The sequence below is a fragment of the Lygodium microphyllum genome, chromosome 29 (assembly GCF_053477565.2).
Source record: "Lygodium microphyllum isolate KBCC chromosome 29, Lygodium_microphyllum_v1.1.10, whole genome shotgun sequence".
Taxonomy (NCBI): Eukaryota; Viridiplantae; Streptophyta; class Polypodiopsida; order Schizaeales; family Lygodiaceae; genus Lygodium; species Lygodium microphyllum.
Genome location: NC_141163.1, coordinates 102,022,172 through 102,046,658, shown reverse-complemented (window position 1 = coordinate 102,046,658; position 24,487 = coordinate 102,022,172). Strand labels below are relative to the sequence as shown.

The 24,487-nt window shown below is 40.3% G+C and overlaps 1 protein-coding gene across 1 annotated transcript in view; it reads right to left on the bottom strand.

Annotated features, from left to right (window-relative positions):
* Window positions 1–15,571: 15,571 nt before the first annotated feature.
* LRS1 (Transducin/WD40 repeat-like superfamily protein) overlaps window positions 15,572–24,487 on the bottom strand; it is a 56,205-nt gene continuing 47,289 nt past the window's right edge. The window contains exons 17-18 of the mRNA XM_087671272.1: window positions 16,662–16,850; window positions 15,572–16,577 (exon numbers count right to left, since the gene is read on the bottom strand). Coding sequence (XP_087527398.1) covers window positions 16,476–16,577; window positions 16,662–16,850 — 291 coding nt within the window. The 3' untranslated portion in view covers window positions 15,572–16,475. The remainder of the gene's footprint in view (window positions 16,578–16,661; window positions 16,851–24,487) is intronic.

Genomic DNA, 24,487 nt, shown 5'->3' with positions numbered 1-24,487 from the left:
AATGCTTCTTGCCAGGGTTTGCCATGTACCTGCTAACCACTTCCACTGTAAAGGCAATGTCAGGATGTGTAGCAACCATAGCATACATCAAACGGTCAATGGCTGAAGCATACAAAATCTTGGCCATTTCAACCTTCTCATCATCAGATGTAGGGTTGTCCTCTGCACTAAGTTTCACATATGGAGGCAATGGAACTTCGATTGCTTTCCCCCCCTCCATATTGAAATGTTGCAAAATCTTGGATACATACTCCAGCTGAGATAGATAGAGTAACCCCTTCAATCTATCTCTGTGTATTCACATCCCAAGAATGTGATTGGCATCACCAAGATCCTTCATGTCAAATTTGCCATGAAGACTTTGCTTCAATGAATCCAAGGCATGAGTACCCCTGCCAACAATCAGCATGTCATCAACATACAGAACCAAGATAATCAGGTTGCCATCTGCTGCCTTCTTGGTGTACAAGCAGTGATCAACTTGACTTCTATGAAAGCCATGAGACTGCATGAAAGTATCAAACTTATGATACTATTCCCTCGGTACCTATTTCAGCCCATACAAACTCTGTTTCAGTTTACATACCATCTTCTCTTTGCCTTTAGCAACAAAACACTCAGGTTGTTGCATATATATGTCCTCATGCAGATCACCATGTAAAAATGTAGTCTTTACATCCATCTATATGAGCTCCTTATCCTCAGCTACAACCAATCCCAAAATGGTTCTCAAGGTAGTCATCTTGACTACAGGAGAGAATATCTCATCAAAGTCAATTCCATGTTCTTGCTTGTACCCCTTTGCAACCAATCTTGCTTTATACTTTGGTGAGGAACCAAAAATGACCTTCATCTTGTAAACCCACTTGCATGGAAGAGTTTTCTGCCCTTTAGGCAATTGCACCAAGTCCCAAGTACCATTCTTATCAAGTGATTCCATTTTCGACAGCATGGCCTTGAACCACTTCTTGCTGTCCAGTCTACTCATTGCTTCCTTGAAGCATGACGGCTCACAACAATCTGTCAACATGACATAATCTGCAGCATACTGCACACCAAGAACAAACCTATTAGGTGGTCTCAATGGTCGAGTCAACCTACAAAGCAAAGGCTCAGCATTTGCTAGCTATTGGGTCTGCAAATTTGCATTTACAAGTTGTTGTCCTGAAATACATGCCTGTAATTCTGCATATACAGGTTGCTATCCTGAAATTCCAGCATGTTGTCCTAACTACATGTTTTCAGGCTGAAATTGTGATGTATCATGAACAATACCTTATTGGTCATTTCCAGCACCATTTCATGCATTTTTAGGAGTATTTATAGGAGGTACATAATGTTGTCCACCAGGCACAAATGACTATCTAAAATGTACATCCTCCTTCAAGACAACCCTTCTGACTTCCTCAATCTTCTTGGGTTGCTTATGCATGCAATCTTCATAGAAGATCAAGTCATTGCTACGTACTATTTTTCTTTTCTCGGGATCCCAAAGTCTATGCCCCATCTCACCCTCGTCAACGTATCCTAGGAATATGCATTTGCATGACTTTGGTTCCAGTTTGATGCGTTCTTCTTTTTGTATGTGCACAAAAGCCTCATAGCCAAACACTCGCAAATTAGCATAAGAATGTGGCTTGCCCGACCGCTCTTCCTGAGGAACTCTTCTCCCCAAAGACCTATTTGGTGAGCTGTTAATCAGATGAATGGTTGTCATAACAACCTTTGCCCAAAAGCCATGGGGTAATGCAGCATGAGACAACATCGTACAGACCTTATCCTGTATGGTCCGATTCATGCACTCTGCAACTCCATTTTGGGGTGGATTATGAGGGGCAGTGAGCTCCCTCTTTATCCCCTTGCTGTCACAAAATGCATGAAAGGCTTTGGACACATATTCCCCACTGTTGTCAGAGCGAAGACACTTAAGTATCTTATCAATTTGATTCTCAACCCATGCCAAGAATTTCTGAAACTTGTCAAGCACTTTGTCCTTGCTACAAATAGGGTAAACCCATACCTTCCGAGTAGCATCATCGACAAATGTGACAAAGTATTTCTTTCCTCCTAGAGATAACCCTGGCATCTAACATACATCGGAATGTACTAACTCTAAAGGCAAAGATTTCAGTGAAAAAGACCTTTTATGAGATGTCATAAACACAATGATCACACTGCTCAAAATCAGCATAACAAAGACAAGGCAAGTAACCCAAATGAGAAAGTACTTTCATTCATGTTTGATTCATGTGTCCCAATCGGCCATGCCACAAGGAAACACTTGGCTACTCAATCACGGCGGCAACATGGTCACGCACACTAAATACATGAAGTGGATACAAAGTATCACTCTTGCAACCTCTGGCAATAACCCTAAATCCCTTACATATCTTCCATTTCCCATCTTCACCAAAGGTGGTATGAAAACCATCGTCGTCTAGCTGTCCAGTACTAATCAAGCTCTTCTTGAGCTATGGTACATGCCTTACATTCTGAGAAGTGAAGACAGATCCATGTTGAAACTGCAGTTGCACACTACCAATGCCTGCAATGTCACATGCATGATTATCCCCAAGATGGACAACACAATGTTGACCTCCTGTATAGTCTATAAACCACTCACGATGAGGGGTGGCATGAAAAGAGGCACCTGAATCCAAAATCCAAGTGTGCATGTCATCATCCATATAGGCTATCAAAGCATGTGCACCGAAACATGAAGAGACAAAGAGTACATCATTCCCATTGTTGCTCTCATGGTTGACTACATTCACCTCTTCAATCTTTACACTGCTCTTCTTAGCAAGTTGACTCTCTTTCTTCTCTTCTTTGCTGTCATCCGTCTTCTTGCCCTTCCGTTTTCTTTCTTCCATATATAGCAGTCACATTTGAAGTAACCCTTCTTGCCACAGTGATGGCATTCAACATCATTACCACGTGATTTACTATGTCTCTTGCTATCAGATTTGCCTTTCTATTGTGATCTACCTCTAGTATGCAAAGCACTGGAAGACTTACTGGATGCATTGTTTTGCCGATTCATTTCTTCCATGAGTAGAGCACTCTCTACATCAGCATACAAAAGCATAGCATTAGAATTGCTCATAACAGTTCTGAAGGTATCCTAGCTCTCTGGCAAAGTGCAAAGCAAGAACGTAGCTTTGAACTCATCATCAATATTGAACTTCAAAGCGGCAAGCTAGATGAAAATGGAGTTAAACTCACTAAGGTGAGTAGACATTGCACTACCCTCTTTCATACGCAAATCCATGAGTTTCTTTAGTCAGTAGACTTTGCTTGCACCACTTCTCTAGGCATACAACTCTTCTAGTCTCTTCCAAATGTCATAAGTAGAATCCAACCCTTCAATGTTAAACATCAAGGCATTAGAAATCGATAGCTCAATGGTCGAGCAGCGTGCAAGCTCATTCAGCTCATCCCAATCATCCTACTTTACATCAACTGGTTTTGTTCCCTTTAGTTTAATCGGCTTTGCTTGCTTCTTCTGCAACAGCATATTATAGCACTGCTTTTGCCAAACTGCAAAGTTGTGTGCTCCTTCAAGCTTCTTGATATGCATAAGATGATTGTCACTACTGCTAGCCATGATTCACACCCAAATAACTATATGACAATAAATGACAGCTAATGCCAAGCAATGGAAGCTCCAAAATCCACTCAGTAGCATGTCAGGAATATCCCTAAGTATGTACAGCAAGAACATATATCGGTTCATTTCCCAAAATGCCTAAAAAAGAATTCAATGATAGTAAACATACCAATTTCCTGACAAAAACAGAGTGCAATCTTGAAATTCCTAACAATACAAGTGGTTGTCCTGCAATTTAGAAAAATGTCTTGAATGTACAACAATAGACATGTAAGTAAAGCTGATCCAAAAATGAGCTCTAATTACTACTCAAATGCATTCCAAAATCAAATACAAGCATGTAAAATCAACCGCAAGCATGAATACATGGTATAGAATGCCGGAGACCAAGTCTAAAAGCACGACATAATTCATACGCATTCAAAATGTCATTCAGCCCTGTTATTCTAGCAGCCAAATCTTTGTCAAAACTGAGTGAAATCTCAATCAAAATCAGTCCAAAAGCACTTCAATACATAGGCATATCATTCCTCAGTGTCTTGACATCACTTGAGCATGTATATGCATCAACATGCATGTCCAAGGACCAATGTCATTATAGGAAAGAGAGCTTCCTCTAAATTGTAGGCTGTGGACTATGTATTCAAGCCACAAGCATGTCTACAAACTGAGCCAAATCCTTCCAAGATTAGCTCAAAATGGCCTCAAGACAATGCCACATGATTCCCAAAGCATCCAGCATCAAGATATCTAATAGCCATCAAATGAGCATCAATCTCAAGAGAGCAAGTGCTGCCCTATTTATTACAGATCTGAATACTATGTATTTCATACCTGAAGCTGAATGTATATCAGTCCCAAGTGTAATACTACACTTCAATTCTCAATGCTAAGCAATAGATGCAAAGTTTGGAGCGCAACTATGATGCCAAATGAAGAGGAGCAACTGATGTAGGTCTTGAGCATGTTGAAAAACCAGATCTACATACCCATGATGATGGCCCCTTCAGCCCTAAAGGGATTAAAATGTTGGTTGAAGTGTTGGAGATGATGGGGAGGGTCCCCAAATGGCCAGCGATAGATGCCAACAAGCTCGAATGAAGAGGAAGTTTCAAGCTTCAAGAAGAAGCTTCAAACATTGCTGCCCTGCCTGTAGACTCTTCACAGTGAACTCTTCTTCAACTTCAAGCTCCTGCACCTGAAGAAATGCCAAGCTCTTGATTGCTTGAATTAAGCTCTAATTTGTTGAGGTAGATGCAATGGAGCTTCTGTTTAGAGATGCAGGTTGAGAGAGAGAGAGAGAGAGAGAGAGAGAGAGAGAGAGAGAAGAGATAGAGACACACGATTTGTGGTATTGAAGAGTGTACCTCAATAATGATTTTAGATAGGTATATGTACTACTGGCCCTTACGGGTGGACAAGAGCACTGCTCTTTATCCCAACAAAGATCTAAAGCTTTGTCTCCCACCATTGACATCACCGGTCACACAGATATTCCTCTTACAAATACGCATATGATCACTCTTATCGAAGGCAAAAGAATGACCATTATGGTTCGAATGATAGCAAACAAACCCACAATTCCCGGTGTGCTCACTGATCTTCTCAAACGAAGCGGTTAAAATGTTACATTTGTGGAAACTTCAATCATTTAGCCAACAAAAGTCCTCATCAAAAGGACAAAGACTAGACTAAAAAAAATTATAAGCCTAAAGTGGCTAATTTGCACCACTATCTATCGAAAGCAACATCCTCTGACTCTCCCTATTTGACTAAAGAATCTTTCATATCTAACTCCTATGACTTTGATTCTGTATCACAGTATTCTTCATCCTTGGATGATTATTCTATTGATACTCCCTCTAAAACTATTGATTCATTATCTGATATAGACTCTACAGATATGTATAGTTATTGGAATGAAGAAGCTTCTACAAATGATGCTTTCAATAAGGATAAAAAAGAAGATGAAGATGAAGAATCTTTGACTCAAGTACAAACCCTCAATGCACATGCAATTCCTTCTACTTTTTCTCCAAAAGGAAAAGAGAAATACTTTCCCTCTACTTCATACTCCAAGAAATCACATCACAAAGGGAAAGACAAAAGCAAACAAGAATCATCAAAAGTAGAGTAATCAAAGCTTCAGACCTCCCCTGATGACTCAGAAACAACTTCCTCTAAACAGAAGAAAATTTAGAAAAATAAAATCAAAGAAGAATGTTTTTCTAATCCTCATGATCTTCCTAGGCATGGTACCCTTAGTACTTATAGACACTCTCAAAAAGGCAAATATATTCATTCCCCACAAGATAGAACAAATGCACAACCCAAGAATTATACAACAATTTGTGGATGATATTTCAAGGACTACTACTGAAACAACTCGTGAACTGAATGAGATGGTCAAAGCTTTCTAGACAATGCAAGTGGAGTTACATTCTTTATGTAAATGTTTCAAGAGATCCATTCAGTCCCGAAAGCACATTGCACAAGCCACCATATAAATTCTCAGAGATCCATTTGCATCTCTACTGTCTTCTCCACTTAATGACTCTAAGCCCAAACCAATCAATTAGTTTCGTGCTTGCTAGATATAGCCTCTAGTTTAACCATAGCTACCTAAGAGTTGTTTGCTCTAGACTATATACAAGATAGAAGTCCTATAACAGTAGAACTGTCTAACAATAAAAGGGTTACTCTCTCCAAAATTGTCAAAGCTTTGCTCTATTTGGGAGAAATCAAACTTCCAATTGAAATCCAACTCATACACCAAATGCACCATGACCTGCTGATAGGGACTGGCATTCTTCATCATTTAACTCCATATACTTTTTGGAATGACCATGTTGTATTGTCCTACCAAAGAGAGAAGACACATATTCCTCTATTGGAAAAGTTTAGTTGAAGTATTTATTCCATCTCCCAATTACCTCTTCCAATAAAAATGCACCAAACAAAACAATGGTTACAACAGGAAATGCAAAAATACCAAGAACAAATCAAGCAAGTGATAGAGAAGCTCAAAGCTTATATGCATGATGACCCCATTGATGTTTCAGGAAAAAAGACAAAAATATGCAATTGCCTTGCCCCTAAAGGAACTGTGCTTCCAACCCAAGCTGTCCATAAAGGTATGAAAGAAGAAGACTTGGTCTTATGCAAAGCAAAAATTTCTAAGCTATTACAAGCATTGAATTTTCCATAGAAGCCCATTTGAACAATTCCAATCTATATTTTCACAACATTTTCTAGTTTCAAACTCAATTTTAACTTTAAAATTGAGCCTTTTCTTCTACCATACCACTGTCTAATTCTCTATCTTTGTATAATATCCACAATTTCTTTCATTTCTCATTCTTTCAAAACCCTCAAAGGGAGATCTAGACGAGAAAATGAGATGCTATAATGTGACATGTGCATAGACATGGATAAGCTATACATGATGCTGAGGATCAATCTTAAAATTGAGCCTCCAGCTCTCTCCTTGTATCTAGAGCCTAAATTTTAAGAGTTACTATTAGTTGCATGAATTTATATGTGAAGTTACAATATATAACAATTAAGGATTGATAATTTTTCGTGATTTTGAGGCTCAATCTTAAAATTGAGCATCTATTTGTGTAATTATATCTAGACCTCTAATTTGGAGCTATTATAAGCTTCTTAAATTTGTATATGTACTTGCAACATTTAACAAAAGTTAAAAGTCAAAAACCAAGTTAAATTCACATTATAAGCTTCTTGAATTTGTCTATGTACTTGCAAAATTTAATCAAAGTGAAAAATTCAATGATCAAGTTAAAATCACATGTCAATGCAATAAATCTATGCTCTTCCTACTATAGACTTGAGAAACTAGCTCAAACAATGATGTGATAATCCCTTAGTAAAGTAGAATATTGTTAACCACATTGGGCAATGAAACCTAGCATATATCTCTACTTATAAAATTATCTTCATTATTTTTTTCTAAATTTTATGAATTCTTGTATAAATTTTGAAATGATGGTACTTGAATAAAAACCAAAATGATGAGATTTTAAAATATGACACGAATGAGACAAAATTTCAAAATTGGTCTGAGAGAGGGTAGTTAGAGAAAAAAGAGAGTGCACACACGCGCGCGCACACACACGCACACACACACACACACACGTGAAGGGGAGAGAGTAGAGAAGAGAGCACAGAGAGAGAGACACGTGCACACACACGCACATGCACACTTGGATATATGCACACACTAGTAGTATGCTTACACATATGCACTTGCACACATATTAAACACTTGTACATATGCACAAACACATACCAAAACACACACCATAATAGAATGAAAGTATACATGTTGTTGAGCATGTATGACCAACTAAGAAATTACCTACCAATACTACTATTGAAAAAAAAATTGAAAAATGATAGTTAGTGTTCTTTTTTGCAAGTAGGGAAGAGAGCAAAAATCAAGGTGGACTTAATTTTATATTTGTGAGTGAAAGACATTTCATTTGAAAGATTTTCGATCAAAAACATTTTAATTCAATTATCCATCCAATATTTGAGAAAAGTCAAATAATGGGGTAAAATACATATAAGCACCACTATTTGGACTAAATAATGCTACCTAGATCAATAATCATAATACTACATATAACACCACATAGCGCCCCCGATGATGATTTTATCAATTATGTTTTGAGTAGGCCTAGTCCTTGAATGTGTTGATAAATTGTTGTATTACAAGGAACTCATTTACATATTATTGGGATCAACTCCATTTCAATTAATCCAAATAAGAGAAGACCTTCCAATGGTGGGGTATTTTGGAACAAATAAGACAATAGAGCTTATATCACATGACTTTTGGTGGCCTTCAAATGTGGAAGCATGTCAAGTAGTCTATACACACATGATACTTCTAATAGGTCCAAGGTTTCACCTAATCATCCACATGGCTTACACCATACTTTGCCTATTCCTAGAAAACCATGGTTATCGTTACCTATGGATTGCATTAATTCTATTCTAGTTGTGGTTAATAGACCATATAATAGGGTTGTGGTCTAAACAACTCTAAAAGGAGCCCGATATAGATGAAGAATTTACAAAGATGACACACTTCATTCCAACAACTAATGTTTTTACTAGGAAAAGTAAAGCAAAACTCTTTCTTGAGAATTTCTATCAATACCATGGATTATCCAATGATATTTTTTATCACCATGGCCAATAGTTCATATCTAATTTTTTGAATGGTCTCTCCAAATTCATGATTGTGCATGTCAATCTCTCTTTGGCCAATGATCCACAAAGCATGTACAAATGGAGAGGCAAATCAAGTCTTAGAGATATATCTTTGGCATTGTATAATTAATACATTAAGAGAATTGGATGTACCTATTATAATTTTCAAAGTTTGCCTTTAAAAAATTATCATGCTTCTACTCAACATTGCATATTTTTCTAATTATGAATACTACCTTAAAATAATGGAGCCCATGAAACAAGACAACCAAGATGTAAACCAAGTTTCAACCTTCAAAAAGCACCAACCAACACATGTAAGAAGTCCAAGAATTATCTAGAGACCACTAGAAGATCCCTTTGAAGTTTTGACCTTGCCCAAAAGCTTTAGTTCTATCCCTATCTAGGATCTTCAATGCTTATATTGATGCTTGTCTCAATTAATGTATTAGCACTTATGTCATCACCTATTTAGAAGTCTCCATGAATTAGTAAAAATAGTGCTCTTAGGCTACAAGACCTTTAGCCTTGTCAATGCCAACTTTGGGGTGCTTGCAAGGTAAGTCCTCTTCAAGGTCATGAGCTAAACTCAAGCATGTATTGTATTTGAGTCTTGTTTTGTGTCTCAATCTTGTCCATCGATCTTGCATTTCAGTCTTGTAATCAAGATATATAGTTCAGTATTTATTATTATTATAATAACAACTCAAGTCTCCATCAACCCAACATCTTATATTTTTGTGATCTATGCAAGTAATTGGTTTTTGTCATTGCCAAGTTCTTGTTTAGCCATAAAATAAAAAGGACATCTTGTTGCTTATAAAGTAGTGTTGTAGAGACTAAACATAAAATATACACTTTAAGTGGTGGTAGATGGTCCGCATCAAAAATGTTAAATTGATTCAGTTAACAAAGGTATACCATAGCAGTAGGTTAAGATAATAGTAAGATAGGGATGACATTAATGAAGATCGAATAGATTTAACAAATCGAACAAATCACTGAAACTCTACTTTACTATTGTTTAACTGTATATCTGCAAAACTTAATCGAATACAAATTATGTTAGCTTGGATGTAAAAAGATTTCATGAGATGTGATTTTAGCGTTACCATCTATAGTGCTCTTTTTTTATCTGAAATCATATAACGCTTTGATTGAGAGGGATCACACAAAAAAGAGAGTTAATTAACTACATCATAGAACTTGAGCTTTGAAGCATGGGCAAACCATGCAAAAAATGAGAAATTGGTCGTTCACAAGAGTTTTTGTTGCTTAAGCAATGCAATTTATGCATCATTTAAGCAACATTGATTTATTTTTCTTTTTGATGTTTGTCACTAATGCTGCCCGTTCTTTTTACAAGTGTTGCTAAACCTCCCCCTCCCGCCTATACTACTTTAGCATAAATTTGAGCATACGATTACTCCTTCTACGGTGACTTCAAATAATTGAATACAATAGGATTGAATGGTCTCCAAGTTGAAAATATATTATTGTATTTATCATATGCCACCCCCCTTATCGATGCATAATATATATCTTAGATATTGGGAAGAGGGTTCCCAAGTCCTCTAAAACATGTTCTTTCACTTACTTTTGTATTCTTATAAGTTATGTTGGATTTTGCAATATTGAACATGCATCCTAGATTCCTTCATCTTTGGTTGTAGAGATTTTGTAAATAGTTGTATTCTTATAATGATGTTGGATTTTGCAATATTGAACATGCTACCTGGATCCCTTCATCTTTAGTTGTAGAGATTTGTAGATAGCCGCATACCTATCTCATCCAATATTGGCTGTGTATAGCATGGATGGAGCTAGTTCTCTTTCATGAAGTTCTCGATCTCCCTTTTGGTAATCTTCTTGTATTTATAGTCCTTTATGGCTTCTTTGGCAACTTCCCTATTCAAAATCATGTTAATATGTGCAATTGATGGTTCCAAGTATGAGATAGCTTGGTGAAAGTTACATCTATTTTTGAAATTAAAAAAATCACTTATTAAAAAATGAAAATGTTATAAAAATATTATTTTTAGATAGAGAAACAATAAACAAAGACCTTACCTTGATACATGTGCCATCTTCTTTGTACCACTCCTTCACAACTTCATTGCTTGTATATTCAAAGGTTTTTTGCTAGGTTTATAAACCCCTATTATTGTTTTAATAAGCTTAGTTGATCTCTTTTTTTTTCAAGCTCTGTGATCATCTCCCCATTCTATAATTGCTTCTACTTACATTGCTCTATCGTTTGCCTCAAAGATATACTCTCTCTTTCAAGAAAACCTCTTTCTAGCATGCACATCATTGATTATGCCTAGATCTTGGGTGTATCCTATGAGACCATTGTACCTGTCTCCAAGAAATTTAATCAAGGATGTTATATTCTCACATGGATATGAAGAGTTTTGCAAAAGATCTTTTGGATACAACGTCATGTTAATCCACATGTCTATACTCCTAGTCCCTTGTAATCTCAACACACTTCTTCGAAAGACAAAGACAAAAAGATTTTATATTTCTTATGTAGGGATTCGTGCTCATGATCAAACTCAAGGTTGAGGTGATATTCGTCTCTCCATTATAACTATGTTGTTTATCCAACCCCAACCATCTCCCTCTATGCTATTTATCTCATCCTAGCCATTTTCTACTATCTAGCTTGTTTTTGAAGGTCCTTTCAAAAATGTGAATATGTCAAAATGTATCTTGTGGCTTTGCACCATTGTTTGGCTCAAATTTTGATTAAAAAGGGAGTGCACCATCAATTGAGATCAATCGAAACATGGGCCATTATATTCTAAGTACTAACCATTATACTCTTAATAATGTAATTGACAACTTAAATAGCCCAGTGGTACTACTTAACACACCTTTAAAAGGAGACAAAACATAAAATCAATATCATATTATTTTTAATGGTTTTTTATACCTCTCTCCAAACTAAGATGGAATTTCTTAAATGGTCTAGAAACGAGTCCAAGTTTTTCCTGATGAAACATTGCGTTCTTATTTATACAATTTCATAAGCTTTATAATGTTTTAGAATGTTATAATTCTTTTTAAGATTAATTACATTGGTAATTACTATAAAATTCACACGATTTGTGATGTACTAATGGGTAAGGGAAAATGGGTTTGAAGTCTTCAAAACATTCAAGGTCCACAAAATCATATGCCTTCTAATCATATGTCTTGTCTAGTCAAAGGAAAACTTGAATTTTACTTGTAAAGCAATATAGTTTTAATTGTCCACACTATGTTGTGAAAATTTTATGAGAGACCAAAAATGAACTAAGCAAAATGGAGCATCACTAATGCCAAGATAAGAAAATGAGTAAATTACAAGATTTGAGCTCATTAAAAGGAAAATTAAGCAACATTCAAAAAATCTCTTTACATAGTTTTATCTAGGATAGTGCTTCTAGTTTTCCTCAATTGATAGTGGGGGCTTCTTAGACATGTTTACATAATTCCATATAATTACATAGTTTTATCTAGGGTAGTGCTTCTAGTTTTTCTCGATCGATAGTGGGGTTAGAGCCATGAAACTATATAGATATCTCTTAAAAGTTTGATGTTGCCATAAATGCTATGCTAATTGGTGCTTGATAGTTGGTAGAATATACCTTCATTTTAGAACATTTACATATCTTGTAACCCATGAATCCATAGCATGAAGGTTCAAAGATCATATGCATGGCATTAGTTTGTATTAAACTTCCCATAGATGTATACATTTAAAGAAATCATGGACTCTCTAAGCATGGATTAAGTAGGGATTGAAGTCTTTGGAGTTGAGCATATATGGATGGGCCTTTCTTGTGCCATACACATGTTGACATCAATGGGTGACATGAACTTGTGAGTCTACATGGACAAACAAGAATTACAAGTTGATGTGCATACACTACACAACTTATTATGGCACTTATCCATGGTAACTTATCAAGCATGAAAGCTTATAAGTTGCATTATGACCTTACATGGACTAATAGCATGGTTAATTGCATGCAATGTAGACCAGTGTTTTTTTCCCAAGCATCTCTTATGACCTTACATGGACTAATACCATGGTTAATTTCATGCAATGTAGACCAGTGTTTTTTTTCCTCAAGTGTCTCCTATGAAAAAACTATCACCATTTGGTGACAAACTCCTCAACTTTGAGGCACCTTATCACATTCTTTACCATACTTATCTATGGCGCTCTATAGATATCCACACTTATCTTGTATTTTAAAAACCGATTTTAGGCTATAAAAACCCAATTTTGTTGCCAAATTTCCTTTGGATGATCATTATGTTTTTGGGGGCTAGAAAATGACCATGTTTTTGGCCAACTATACTCAAGGATTCTTATTTTTAGCCTCAATGGAAAATTTTCCTAGAAGAAAAACATTGTATAAGAGATGGTGGTTGTGCAACTTGCAAACAATAAGAGACTCAAGTTGACATTTTTTTAAATGGTTGCAAAGTAAATGATATATGGTAGCATGTGTTTGTGTACTTTAATTTGCAATTGTGACACAAATTATATGAAAGCTGGTATATATGGTTTGGACTCTTGTAGAAACAAAAGTGTGAAACAAATGCAATGGCCCCATCATATATAAGCAAGTATACTTACAAATGCAATGGCCTCATCTACAATTTTCAATTTGAGGAGAAATTAAATGTTGATCATATGGCTATATGGTTTGACACACAAGCCTAAGATGCATTGAATGAGGATACTTTTATTATTCTTAATGGATTTTTAATGAAATATTAAGATATGTATTGTACTATGCAACACTTTAACAGATCATAGTTACACCCAAGGCATATTTCAAGAATATGCTTCTTTTACCATGCAAATTGGACATGAATATGCATTACTACTAGAACTCTCCTAGTTATTCACCCCTTACCATAGTGTGCATGATCTTCAAGTTCAACTATCCAAAGCCCCAAGGAATTCATGTCCTCAATGATAAAGGTCATGGACATTGCAATGGTTCATAGCATTCAATGGCTCATTATTATAGGCAATGTACAAAAGGGCCATGGACTAGGCACAAAGGATACAAATATGATTATGAATATCCCTATTGTTGAATATTGGTGTGGGGCGATCACTAGAGATTGTGGGGATAGTGGCCATCAACTAAGTAAAAACGAACTTTTGTGATCACCATTATAAGTTCTCAAGCAATCTAAAAGGAAAGGTGCTCTAGGTTGGAGAGAATTGTACACCTCCGACCCAACCTATTACTTCACCTTCAAATCAAATCTAAACAATTGGTATCAATGGTAAGGTCTCACTTGCAAAATCAAGACAAGTAGAGCTACACAATTACCTTCGTGAAACCAACAAACTTAGATTACTTTATGTAAACCAATTATCAAGACAATTGTTGTGCATTAATAGAGACATCTATGATCCTTTTAAAAGCTAGAGATTAGAAGCAATATGTAACCTTAAAAAAACATTTGAGAATGAAAGAAAGCATCAAATGAAAAAGAACAAGACAACAAGATAAGACCATTAAAGACACCATCTAAGAGCAATGATTACAAACATTCTCTTAAATGGTTAAAACCATGCAAGAGCAATGATTATAGACAACTTGTTAAATTCATGATAAAATAAAAACATCTAAGAAGGCCCTTGATTGATCCCAAAAGGAGAGAAGAAATAGATTAAACACCATACTCAATTTTAAGCCAATCATACAAAACCAAATAGTTGTTTATATCTTAATTATTCATAACGTTAATTTTGCTTCTATCATCACATCTACTCTTTTGTCTATTGGGAGACACCCAAATGCCCACAAAAGAGGCGCTTAACTCTATATATTAGCTAAGAAAGTAGTAGAATTACATCAACATTGTTTCTATGCACTAAATGGGATAAAGCGAGCTCGATCACATCGGGACCTTCCTCCAATCACATTGTGAACGACCAAGTGGTCAATTGGGTGATATCCCAAACTTGCATTACACATTCACGAGCCTTACATTCACCAATTTTGCATTTCGACTTAAAGTATCAAGATCTATTATATTGATGCTATTGTTCAAAACAAAGAAAAGGCCGCCTTCCAATGCAACTAGAAAGACAAGTACATCAACAAGTAGGCTAACTTCATAGTGTTCTAACGTCTATCAAATTTCCTAGTGTTTTTCAATGCTTGTATTATTTTCTAACTTTAGTTTTTTGCACTAGAAGGGTGAAGAAGAAGTAGATCTCATTCAAAAGAGATCTAATGGATCTTATAGTTTATTCAAAAGTGGAGTAACAAGAGGGACCCAACTACAAACCAATCCGCATTGGTACCAAGGGGAGCATTCACAAGATGAAGAAGTAATCACTACAGGCCGACCTTGAGTTCATCCTACAAGCCGTCAGGGTTAGGTGCTTGATCGTGGACCTTAGGCCTCACCAACGAGGGTCAGATGTTTCAAATGTGTTGCTCCCCAACACCAATCTTGATGCCAAATGGAAGACATTGCATCTAGCGAGTCACGAGTAGCAGCTACAAGCACCTATGGAGGAGATGGGTCCCAACCCCCACATGTCATGGAGATCCCTAACGGAAGTGAGGAGAATCAAGAGCATTCAAGTGTGGGCATAGTGAGTGCACACCCACAAAGGTACTGAACGATCCCCAAATTCAGATCTAAAACCAAACATTTTCACATAATACAATACCCAAACTCACACTCTATGATCATTCTTTACTTTTGAACCATATGAAAACACCCTAATCACATACTTTCCAGGTCATCCTGTTCTTTCCTGGTCAAATGCTTGCAAGAAGGCTAAAAATCCTAATTCATATCTACTGATATGTCATCAGCCTGAGCCAATGACAGGCTTTCCACTGACAGTACACCCCTTCCAATATCAGGATACAAGCCTGAACTCCAAAACTAAACAAATGCATGGAAGGACTCCAAATGCCTCCTCATGCATTCAAAGATTCAGGTATTTATGACCAACTGCTCTGTCATTCTTAAGAACCCAATTAGGCTATTCACAGCATATACTAAGCAATGTCTTTGCATGATAGTACAATGCCAATAATATCTAAATAGCACATAGCAAGCAATGTCTTTCCAGAACTTGCAAACTAGAAAAATGCCAGTAGCATTAATGCCTACCAGCTAGTAAATTTAGCTCATAGATGAAGTCCATTATTGTCGCCCACACAGCCAGAGATATTAGGAAGTAGTTGGCGCCAAATACTGAACACTCCGTAAGTGAACCGCTGAAAAATGACTTGGATTTACGACTACACACCTTCCTGAACAAAGTGATAACACCTATTGATGACTTCCGTGTGTTATCATAACCTGGACATTTACATACAGTTGGTTTCTCACTCAAGCCTCATGTCATGAATACAGTGAACAGACCCTTGGCCTTGCAGATGCATCAAAACTCCTTGGCTCAAGAACTGTTCAGAAGAAATGTACTGAGCATAAAACCTCCTTCAGTAGAACTGCAATCTGACTGAGGCAGTCTGTGGGCCGCCTCATCTCTTAAGTGTACAGGTGGATAAGCTACTGTTAGTAACTACTCCAGTAACAACAGGCAAAATCGCCTCTGCAGAAAACACTAAAACAATCATTTACTTGGTGTCACAACTCTGAAGTACAAGTAAAGGTCATCTGGTTTTTTCCATATATACTGGCGGACAGTTGCCAAACTCATCTCTGATGGAAGCACCTGACAATTTAACAATGTTGTCAATCAACTGAAACAACAGTATCCCACCTTTACGTCAATTGATTGATCAACAATCTTGCTTACCTGGTTATTGCACAAAATTTCCACATCTGGCTTGACCTTCTGTTGCCAAACCCGGATGCCTGCCCGAAATCCAGCTCCGTTGGATGAGTGTTGTTGGTTGCCACCCTGCACTGTTGATGGTACTGGGTCTGTACTGCCATCTTCTACTGGTTTATCGAGTACCATCTTTTCTAATACATAATTGATCACCTGTGGCAAGATTGTGTGCAAGGAACAATGAGTTACAGTTCCAAGGCAAAACAAATAGCTTGTTGTTGGCACACTTGTACTCAGGAAAATATCATCGAGACCTTTTCTCCTCCATAGTAAATGTATGCACAACAAAAAACTTACTAAAGAAACAAATTGGCTATATCAATCTCTTGAAAAGGCATGCAATAAATAGCTTGTATAACTACAGATGTTGAAAAAGGAAAATGCTAGCAGGTCTAACAATGTTACAAGATGTTTAGCACAAAATTCTTGGAGTCATTTGTTAGCATTGCCTGTAAGGGCATGCTATTGTCTTGCTTATGCATAGTCTTGGGAATTACATAACTTAAGTCCAGTAGTGCACATGTCATCTCCCTTTCCCTCTCCATTTGAATTGTTTTCAATCATTTTTGTGCCCTTAACAATGGCTGAACCAAACACATAATTCCAAGCAATGTTCACATGCGCCGCATGTGTGCTTTTTCATACAAAAAATGTAATAAGATGCAAAAAGCCTTTGCAATTCATGTTACCCTAGGACTTTGGCCTATGCTCTAACTATGGTAACAGCTTAGACCAAGTACATGGAAGTGTTCAAGGAATATGAAATACAAATCTAATCTATGGCTTCTGTCATGGGAATTAGAAATTTAACTGATTTAATGTCCTAAACTAGTGTTTGTAGAAAGTTTCAACACTCAGAATTTAAAATTGAGGTTGGACACCATTTAATGTATTTTAATGAGGGCAGACCAAAAGGACCATGCAGCTTGAATTTGTATGTGGGGGCCCCAATGAAAATGGAAATTGGCCAAATGTCAAGTTTGGATAAGTTTTGGGTTGCATGCACCTGTATCTTCCATGTTGGGTTCTATCTCTCTCATGGGGGATGTTGGCAGAAGTAGTTGTGGACAAGTGCCAATGGAATACCTAGGACAGATCTTGGTAAAGGACATTGAATTTCCCCTTGGAAACGATTTTAATGTAATGGGAATTAGAAATTTTACTGATTGAATTTCCCCTTGGTAAAGGACATTGAATTTCCCCTTGGAAATGATTTTAATGTCATGGGAATTAGAAATTTAGCAGATTTAATGTCCTAAACTAATGTTTGTGGAAAGTTTCAACACTCAGAATTTAAAATTGAGGTTGGACTGTGAGATGGAGACAGAATCGAAGCTCAGCACAGAAATCAGTAGACAATGTGAGCACGACACCCAATGCAATAGAATGAAAGAGTGTAAACTAAAAGTACAAGGTACAACCCTTAAACCTTAGGGTTCTTGTAACCAGCCTTCCTTCCGTGGATAGGTGGTAAATCCCTGATTACAACTAAATTACAGAAGCAAACAATTAATGCAAATTTGAAAATACAAATTTACCTATTGATCTTGGACAATGCACATCCGATTGGCCCCAAAATTGGCGCCCCTTTCGGTATTTCTTTAGCTTTATTGAAGAATAAGTTGATTTACAATGGGATTCTCCCAATCCCTTTTGGTATTCCAACTCCCCTTGTTGTGATGAATCACCAGCAAGTCTTTAATCCAATTTTCCTCTTGATTCGGGCAATCAATTGGCCTTCACCTGCTTTGATGGAAATGGAAAATGCCCCAAATTCAATTATTTGCTGGTCCCTCCACTTGAATAGGCTAAAAACAGCTTCAGCCCTATTCAATCCAAGTCTTGGAGCTTCCAATATCTGGCACGATTCTCGAGGCTGTTGCTAAACCCTAATTTCTGCTACAAATTAGGGTTTACAGCAGAGAAATCTGAAATTTCTTTGCCTTTAAGGGTCCAAATGCTGAGATCTTCGAAGCAAGGCTATGAAATGGTTGGGAGATGAGAGGGAAAGCTGTAGAGAGAGAAAATTCAGAGTTTTGTCGCGAAGAACGACTGAAAATCAGTCAAATGCAGCTGCTGCCCTGCCACAACAGCATGTAGATGCATAGAACTAAGAAAATCAGTCATTTACAGCTGTTGCCCTATCTCAACAGCCTGTAGATGCTGTCACCTACTGTTGATTAGTCTTCTTCTACCCCTGGCTGCCTCAAAAGATCCTCCAATGGCTGCAAATCAGACCAGTAGCCTCTTCTCCCTCTCCCTTGCAGACTCAATTTATAGAAATGCTTCTCTCCAGCCTCTAAAGACGTTTTTCAGTCTTGCATGGGTATTTTTGACAAGTGGCAACCTTCCCAAATGGTTTTTCCAACATTTTTCATAATTAAATATTAACTTTTAGTCTTTAAATACTGAAAATTAATCTAATAATTATTTCGGTGCCCTGAAAAATAATCTAACTAGCCATTAATTAAATAGGCTAGGCAACTTCCATTCCCGAGTCTCTGCGCCATCTTTGACTATCAAATTGGCGTTAGGTACCATTAAACGTCGCTTCTCTAGTGTCACCAATTGACACTTACGGCCAAATGGATGACCTAGGCCAACAACTCGCACCAGATACCACCAAGTACCTATGCGGCATAACTTATAGCACTTTTGCCTTCAGCATCTCGTGATTTCTTCAGGTGTTCTGAGCTCGTAAATTTACTTTAACTCCAGTTGTACCTCACATGTGCAACATTTACTTAATCATGTGATTAAAATTAATCCACATGTTAAGTGAGGTTTCAAAAATACATGTCCTCATGACAGTTGTAGGGGGTGTTCACAGCCGAACACGATAAGTACCCGTAAGTGTGTGACATAAGCACATACGAAATAAGACCATAAGTCTGGGGGAAAAAACCTCTCATACCGAGAGTAAAAAGTGCCCCAGTGTCCTACTAATCACCAACACTCTTATGTGAGCATAGGCATAAGTGAGGCGTAAGTAAAATACCCAACAAACCCCCCTGGAGTGAAGAGTGATCAAGAGTACAAGGATCATCCGCCACCAAAAGAGATCAAATTTAAAGCATTGCGAAATGCTTCAAATTTGTCACGAGGAAGAGCTTTGGTGAAGATGTCTACCACATTATTGGTGGTAGGACAATAGACAAGGCCGATATCACCTACATGTAGCCTCTCTCTGACAAAGTGATAATGTATCTCAAATGTGTTTCGTACGTGCATGAAACACTGGGTTCCATGCCACTGCAATGGCACTTTGACTGTCACTGAACAAAGGAGTAGGCTCCGTAACAGATACATCCAGATCAACTAGCAAACGTCTAATCCATACGCATTCAACTGTGGTAGTGAAAACTGCCTTGTATTCTGCTTCACATGACTCCTGCCCATCGCATCGCCTGCTACCCTGCCCTGCCGACTATTTCCTCACGCCCACCCCTACCCATTGCCATCGCCTACGGTCCCCCCCGCCCCTACCTGTGGACCCATCTGTGGCCTGTCGCCCCCACCTGTCACCCTAGCTCCCTGCCCTCGCCTAATGCTCCCTGCCTTGCCCATCGCCTTGCCTACAGCCCAATGGCGCGTCCGCCCTACAAACTCCCCCTCCCCCCCCCCCCCAATGGCTTGCCACCCTGCTACCCCCCCGCCAGACAAGGCCCTGTGCCAGGCCCCCCCCTTCCCCCCCGCCAAGCAAGACTTTGCCATTCCCCCGCCCTCAAAACCCCCCCTCGCTACCCCTGCCACCTCCGCGTTGAGGCCTGGCTAGGCAAATACACCACTTGATTGGAATATAGAAACTTCCCCCCTCCCCCCCCCCCCCCTCGCCATCGACCCCTCCCTCCAATCGCTCCCTCCCCCTGCAGCAACTCCCCCCCTCTAGTAGCACAACAACGTGATAGGTAGGTTCTCAGCAAGGACACACAATGGAAACCTCTGGTCAAACGCCGCACATTCTGCGAGTGCCCCCAGTCAAACACCTTGCGAATCATCCTCTCTGAGGAACAGCTATTAGCCGTCCGTGCCACAAAGCTGGAGTTGAAAGAAACAGCGATCTTTAGTGAGGTCGTTGGACACTCCCCATCGAGGGCCCAACTGCAGGATTGGTTCCACTCCACACTGTGCATTGGCACAGCGCAGATCACAGAGGCACTCCTCATCGGCCAAGGAATGCCTCCACGAAGGGGGTCATTTACATGGTTCCCTGGTATAGCGACTTCACAGTGGAGACATTTGTGCTCCATAACAGATTTCTCAAATATCCAGTCACCTTACTTTTTCCCGGACTGGCGGTAGAGTACTACCAATTAGTGGAGAACTTTGGACGGCTCTTCGGCACAATTCTTCCTACCTCCTTCGCGGATGCAATCATAACTACAAGAGTCCCAAAGGTATGAGTGGCCATGAAAAACACAAAGAGTATACCAAAGTTCCTGGAGATTGAGGCAGGAGGTCACTCCTTTAGGCAACAGGTCATTGTCACTGGGCAACCAGGGCAATGTCTGCGTTGCCACAACTTTGGGCATCAAGCAACAGATTGCACACGTTTCGAAGCCAAGGTGGCTCCGTCGACAAGCCTGCGCGTGGACGCTAATGGCTTCACATGGGTCTAAAGACGACAGAGAGGGAGACGGCAAGGGGGGCTGCAACCAGCTCCTCAAACATAGCCTCGATAGCAGGGAGCAAGAGGGCGAGCGATGCCCCCTCGATAGAGCACTCCGCAGTCCCTCCCTGCCCGCCACACTCGGTAGGACTGTAGTCCCCCACATCCACCACCCACGCCACAAACTACCTCACCTGAGATCCCACAACCCCCACACTCACCCACCCCTACCTCTCATGGCCCTTCCACTAACCCTAGCCCACACCCCCCCCTTTCCAGGGCCACCAAAACCCCCCCCCCACACCCGCCACATACCCCCTAACCCCGACTATCCCACCATCCCTCGATCCTCTTCCCACCCACCACCTCCCCTGCCGAGCACCTCCCCTGATCCGCACCCAGTTCAGGTGATCCCCCCCCCAGACCCACCCCCCCTCCTCCCACAGGAGGTGATAAGCCACACACACCTACATCCTCCTCGCACTAGCAATCTTCCCCCTCCCACACAGCCACCAACTCACTGTCCCTGCCGCCCGTCACACTTTCCCGAGACATGCACAGCTGTTACCACAGGAGTTTTTCCGCAGTGGCCCATGGTCCTACCTGAGAGTTGCGGAGCGTGGAGAGTTTCCACTACCTCTAGAGGTGGGGATCTTCGTGGTTCATAGGTCAAGAAGGGCAAGGTCAATCTACTAGCACCATCGGATGGACCAAACTACGCTTTTTTTCCTTCAGTCCTCTCACTCAAAGGATTGGACAACAACACAAATAGAGGAGGAGGTGAAGAGTCAGGTGGCGGACCACATCTCTCAATGGATTGGAGACGAAGAACTAGCACTGTTTGCACAGCAGTGGCCTGGTTGCATAATGGACATTAACTGGTGGGCTGGTGCCAAGGTCCCACACTTGAGCATTATCTTTCGAGCCCCTCCACAGTGGGGAGCTCCAAGGGATATGATCGAGTGGCCCCTGGCACAGGTGACACATTTCTACCAGTGTACAGAGTCAGACTCTCAGCATGGCTAATAGATGCATTGGTAGTATCACCTGGAGTATCTATTACCCCTATGGTCTGAGGGCCACCATGGGGGTCTGGAGTTCGCCATCCAAGCCTGCGGCAAAGCATACTTGCATGCCTCACAGTTTTTCCTCCTCATGAGCAGCTTCCACACCGAACAGATGCCTGTTCGATCAATCACAGGTTTCCCCATGAGCTTACACCTTGCACCCTGGAATATGAATAGTCTCCACTACAGTGGACACATGGTATAGAAAGTTGACTGTTCGGCAGGAGTTGCAACCGGGCCTTGCGGGATGGATAGGCATCCTACTTCTACAGGAGCACAAGCTCACCCCCGCCCAAGCCCATCGGGTAGGGAGGGTTCTCCCAGGCAGGTCACACATCTACTGGGAGTGTGCCATCGGTGCCCACGGCAAGAGTGGAGGTGTATGCACCTATATTGGCACAAGCCTTACCGCCTACATACGAGATCACGAGGCGATTGTGGTAGGGAGAGTTCTATGGGTCACTTTGGATATTGGGGACTCGTACCTTGGAGTCCTCAATGTCTATGCCCCCACTGAGGTCAGGGCACGCATCAGGTTTTACGTGGAGATTACAGTAGGACTCCCAGAGGTGGACTCTTGGATTGTTGGAGAAGACTTCAACAACCTGGAGGCCTTAGAGGACCAAGAAGGTAGAGGCGAAAACTACCAAGGCATGGCTGGGGAGGAGCAGGAGGCATGGGAGATCTTCCTACCCAGTTTTTCACAGGAGGGAAAGGTCATTGGACTTCTCGTGGGAATACAAGCGGCTAGGCGGAGTCTTGCTGGAGCAGTTGGACAAGTTCTATGTGGAAAAGTGAGGATACTCTCGCAAAGGCCAGATAGGGCAATTGGTTAGCACCACTTTGTCCAATCACTGCCCAGTCCTCCTGATACTAGCCACTTGCATCTTCCCTAGGTACACAATCATGTCAGATCCTTGACTCGATCTACAGGAGAGAGGAGGTGAAGAGACAGATAGAGCAGATTTGGAATAGGGAGTGGAGCACGAGGGACCGGATCGCAGAGGAGGTTGCAGAGGTCCTAGCCGAGTCGAGCAATATCTGCCAAGAGGCAACCCTACAGCCCAAGCAACAGTGCTGGGAGGAGGAGAGAGCACTCCGGTGAGACCTAGCAACCATACAGAGATTATTATAGGAGACACCAAGGGATCCCATCCTCCGCGCACAGGAGGTGCACGCACGAGCAGCCATCGCCGGCCTAGAGGATAGGCACTCGAAGTTCTCATTCCACACCTCAACAGCCTTCTGGGCGCGGAAGGGGGACATGATGTACAGAGAGTTCTTTCAAGCACAAGAGCCCCACACCTTAAGAGAGTAGATATGCAGCCTTCGGGATCAGCATGGGAGGATTCGCTCTATAGCCCAAACAAGGTGATGGAGATTGGCACTGACTACTACATACGCCTTTTCTAGCATGAGACAACCTCAACCAGAGGACAGCATTATAGATAGCAAGTCTGGGATCACCACCTGTCCCTCGTCACAAAGGAGATGGGACACTCCCTCCTATCCCCCTTCACAGAGAAGGAATTAGAGGAGGCTTTCCACACACAGGACGGGCAAAAATGCTCGGGAGAGGATGGCCTCTCTAAGGCTTTCTCACCACCTTCTGGGAGGTAGTGAAGGACTCCTTATTGCTGGCTTTCTAGGAGATTTTCAGTTCAAGTCGGATGCCAAGGATTTTATCGGCAGGTCTTATTAATCTCCTTCCCAAAGGGAGAGACCAGTTGGAGCTGTGTCAGTGGAGACCGATCACCCTGTTGCCAGTTGCCTATAAGGCATTTGAAAAGATGATTGGTAGGTGACTCTGCCCCGTGCTTCCAGACATCATTCATGACACACAGACAGGCTTTGTCTAGGATAGGAGCATCCTAGACAATGTCTTTACCTTCTTTGCGGTGACAAAGTGGACCTAGCATAGTGGTCAGGGATTGGCAATACTATTCCTGGATTTTGAGAAAGCCTATGATAGGGTAGACTGGTACTTCTTGGAGGGCATCATGGAGAGGTTGGGCTTCCCCTAGGCATGGATCCATGGGGTCTCCGCACTCTACAGATTGGCTACCAACAAGGTTCTCATAGGTGGTAGGAGAGGGAAGGAGTTTCGACTGGAG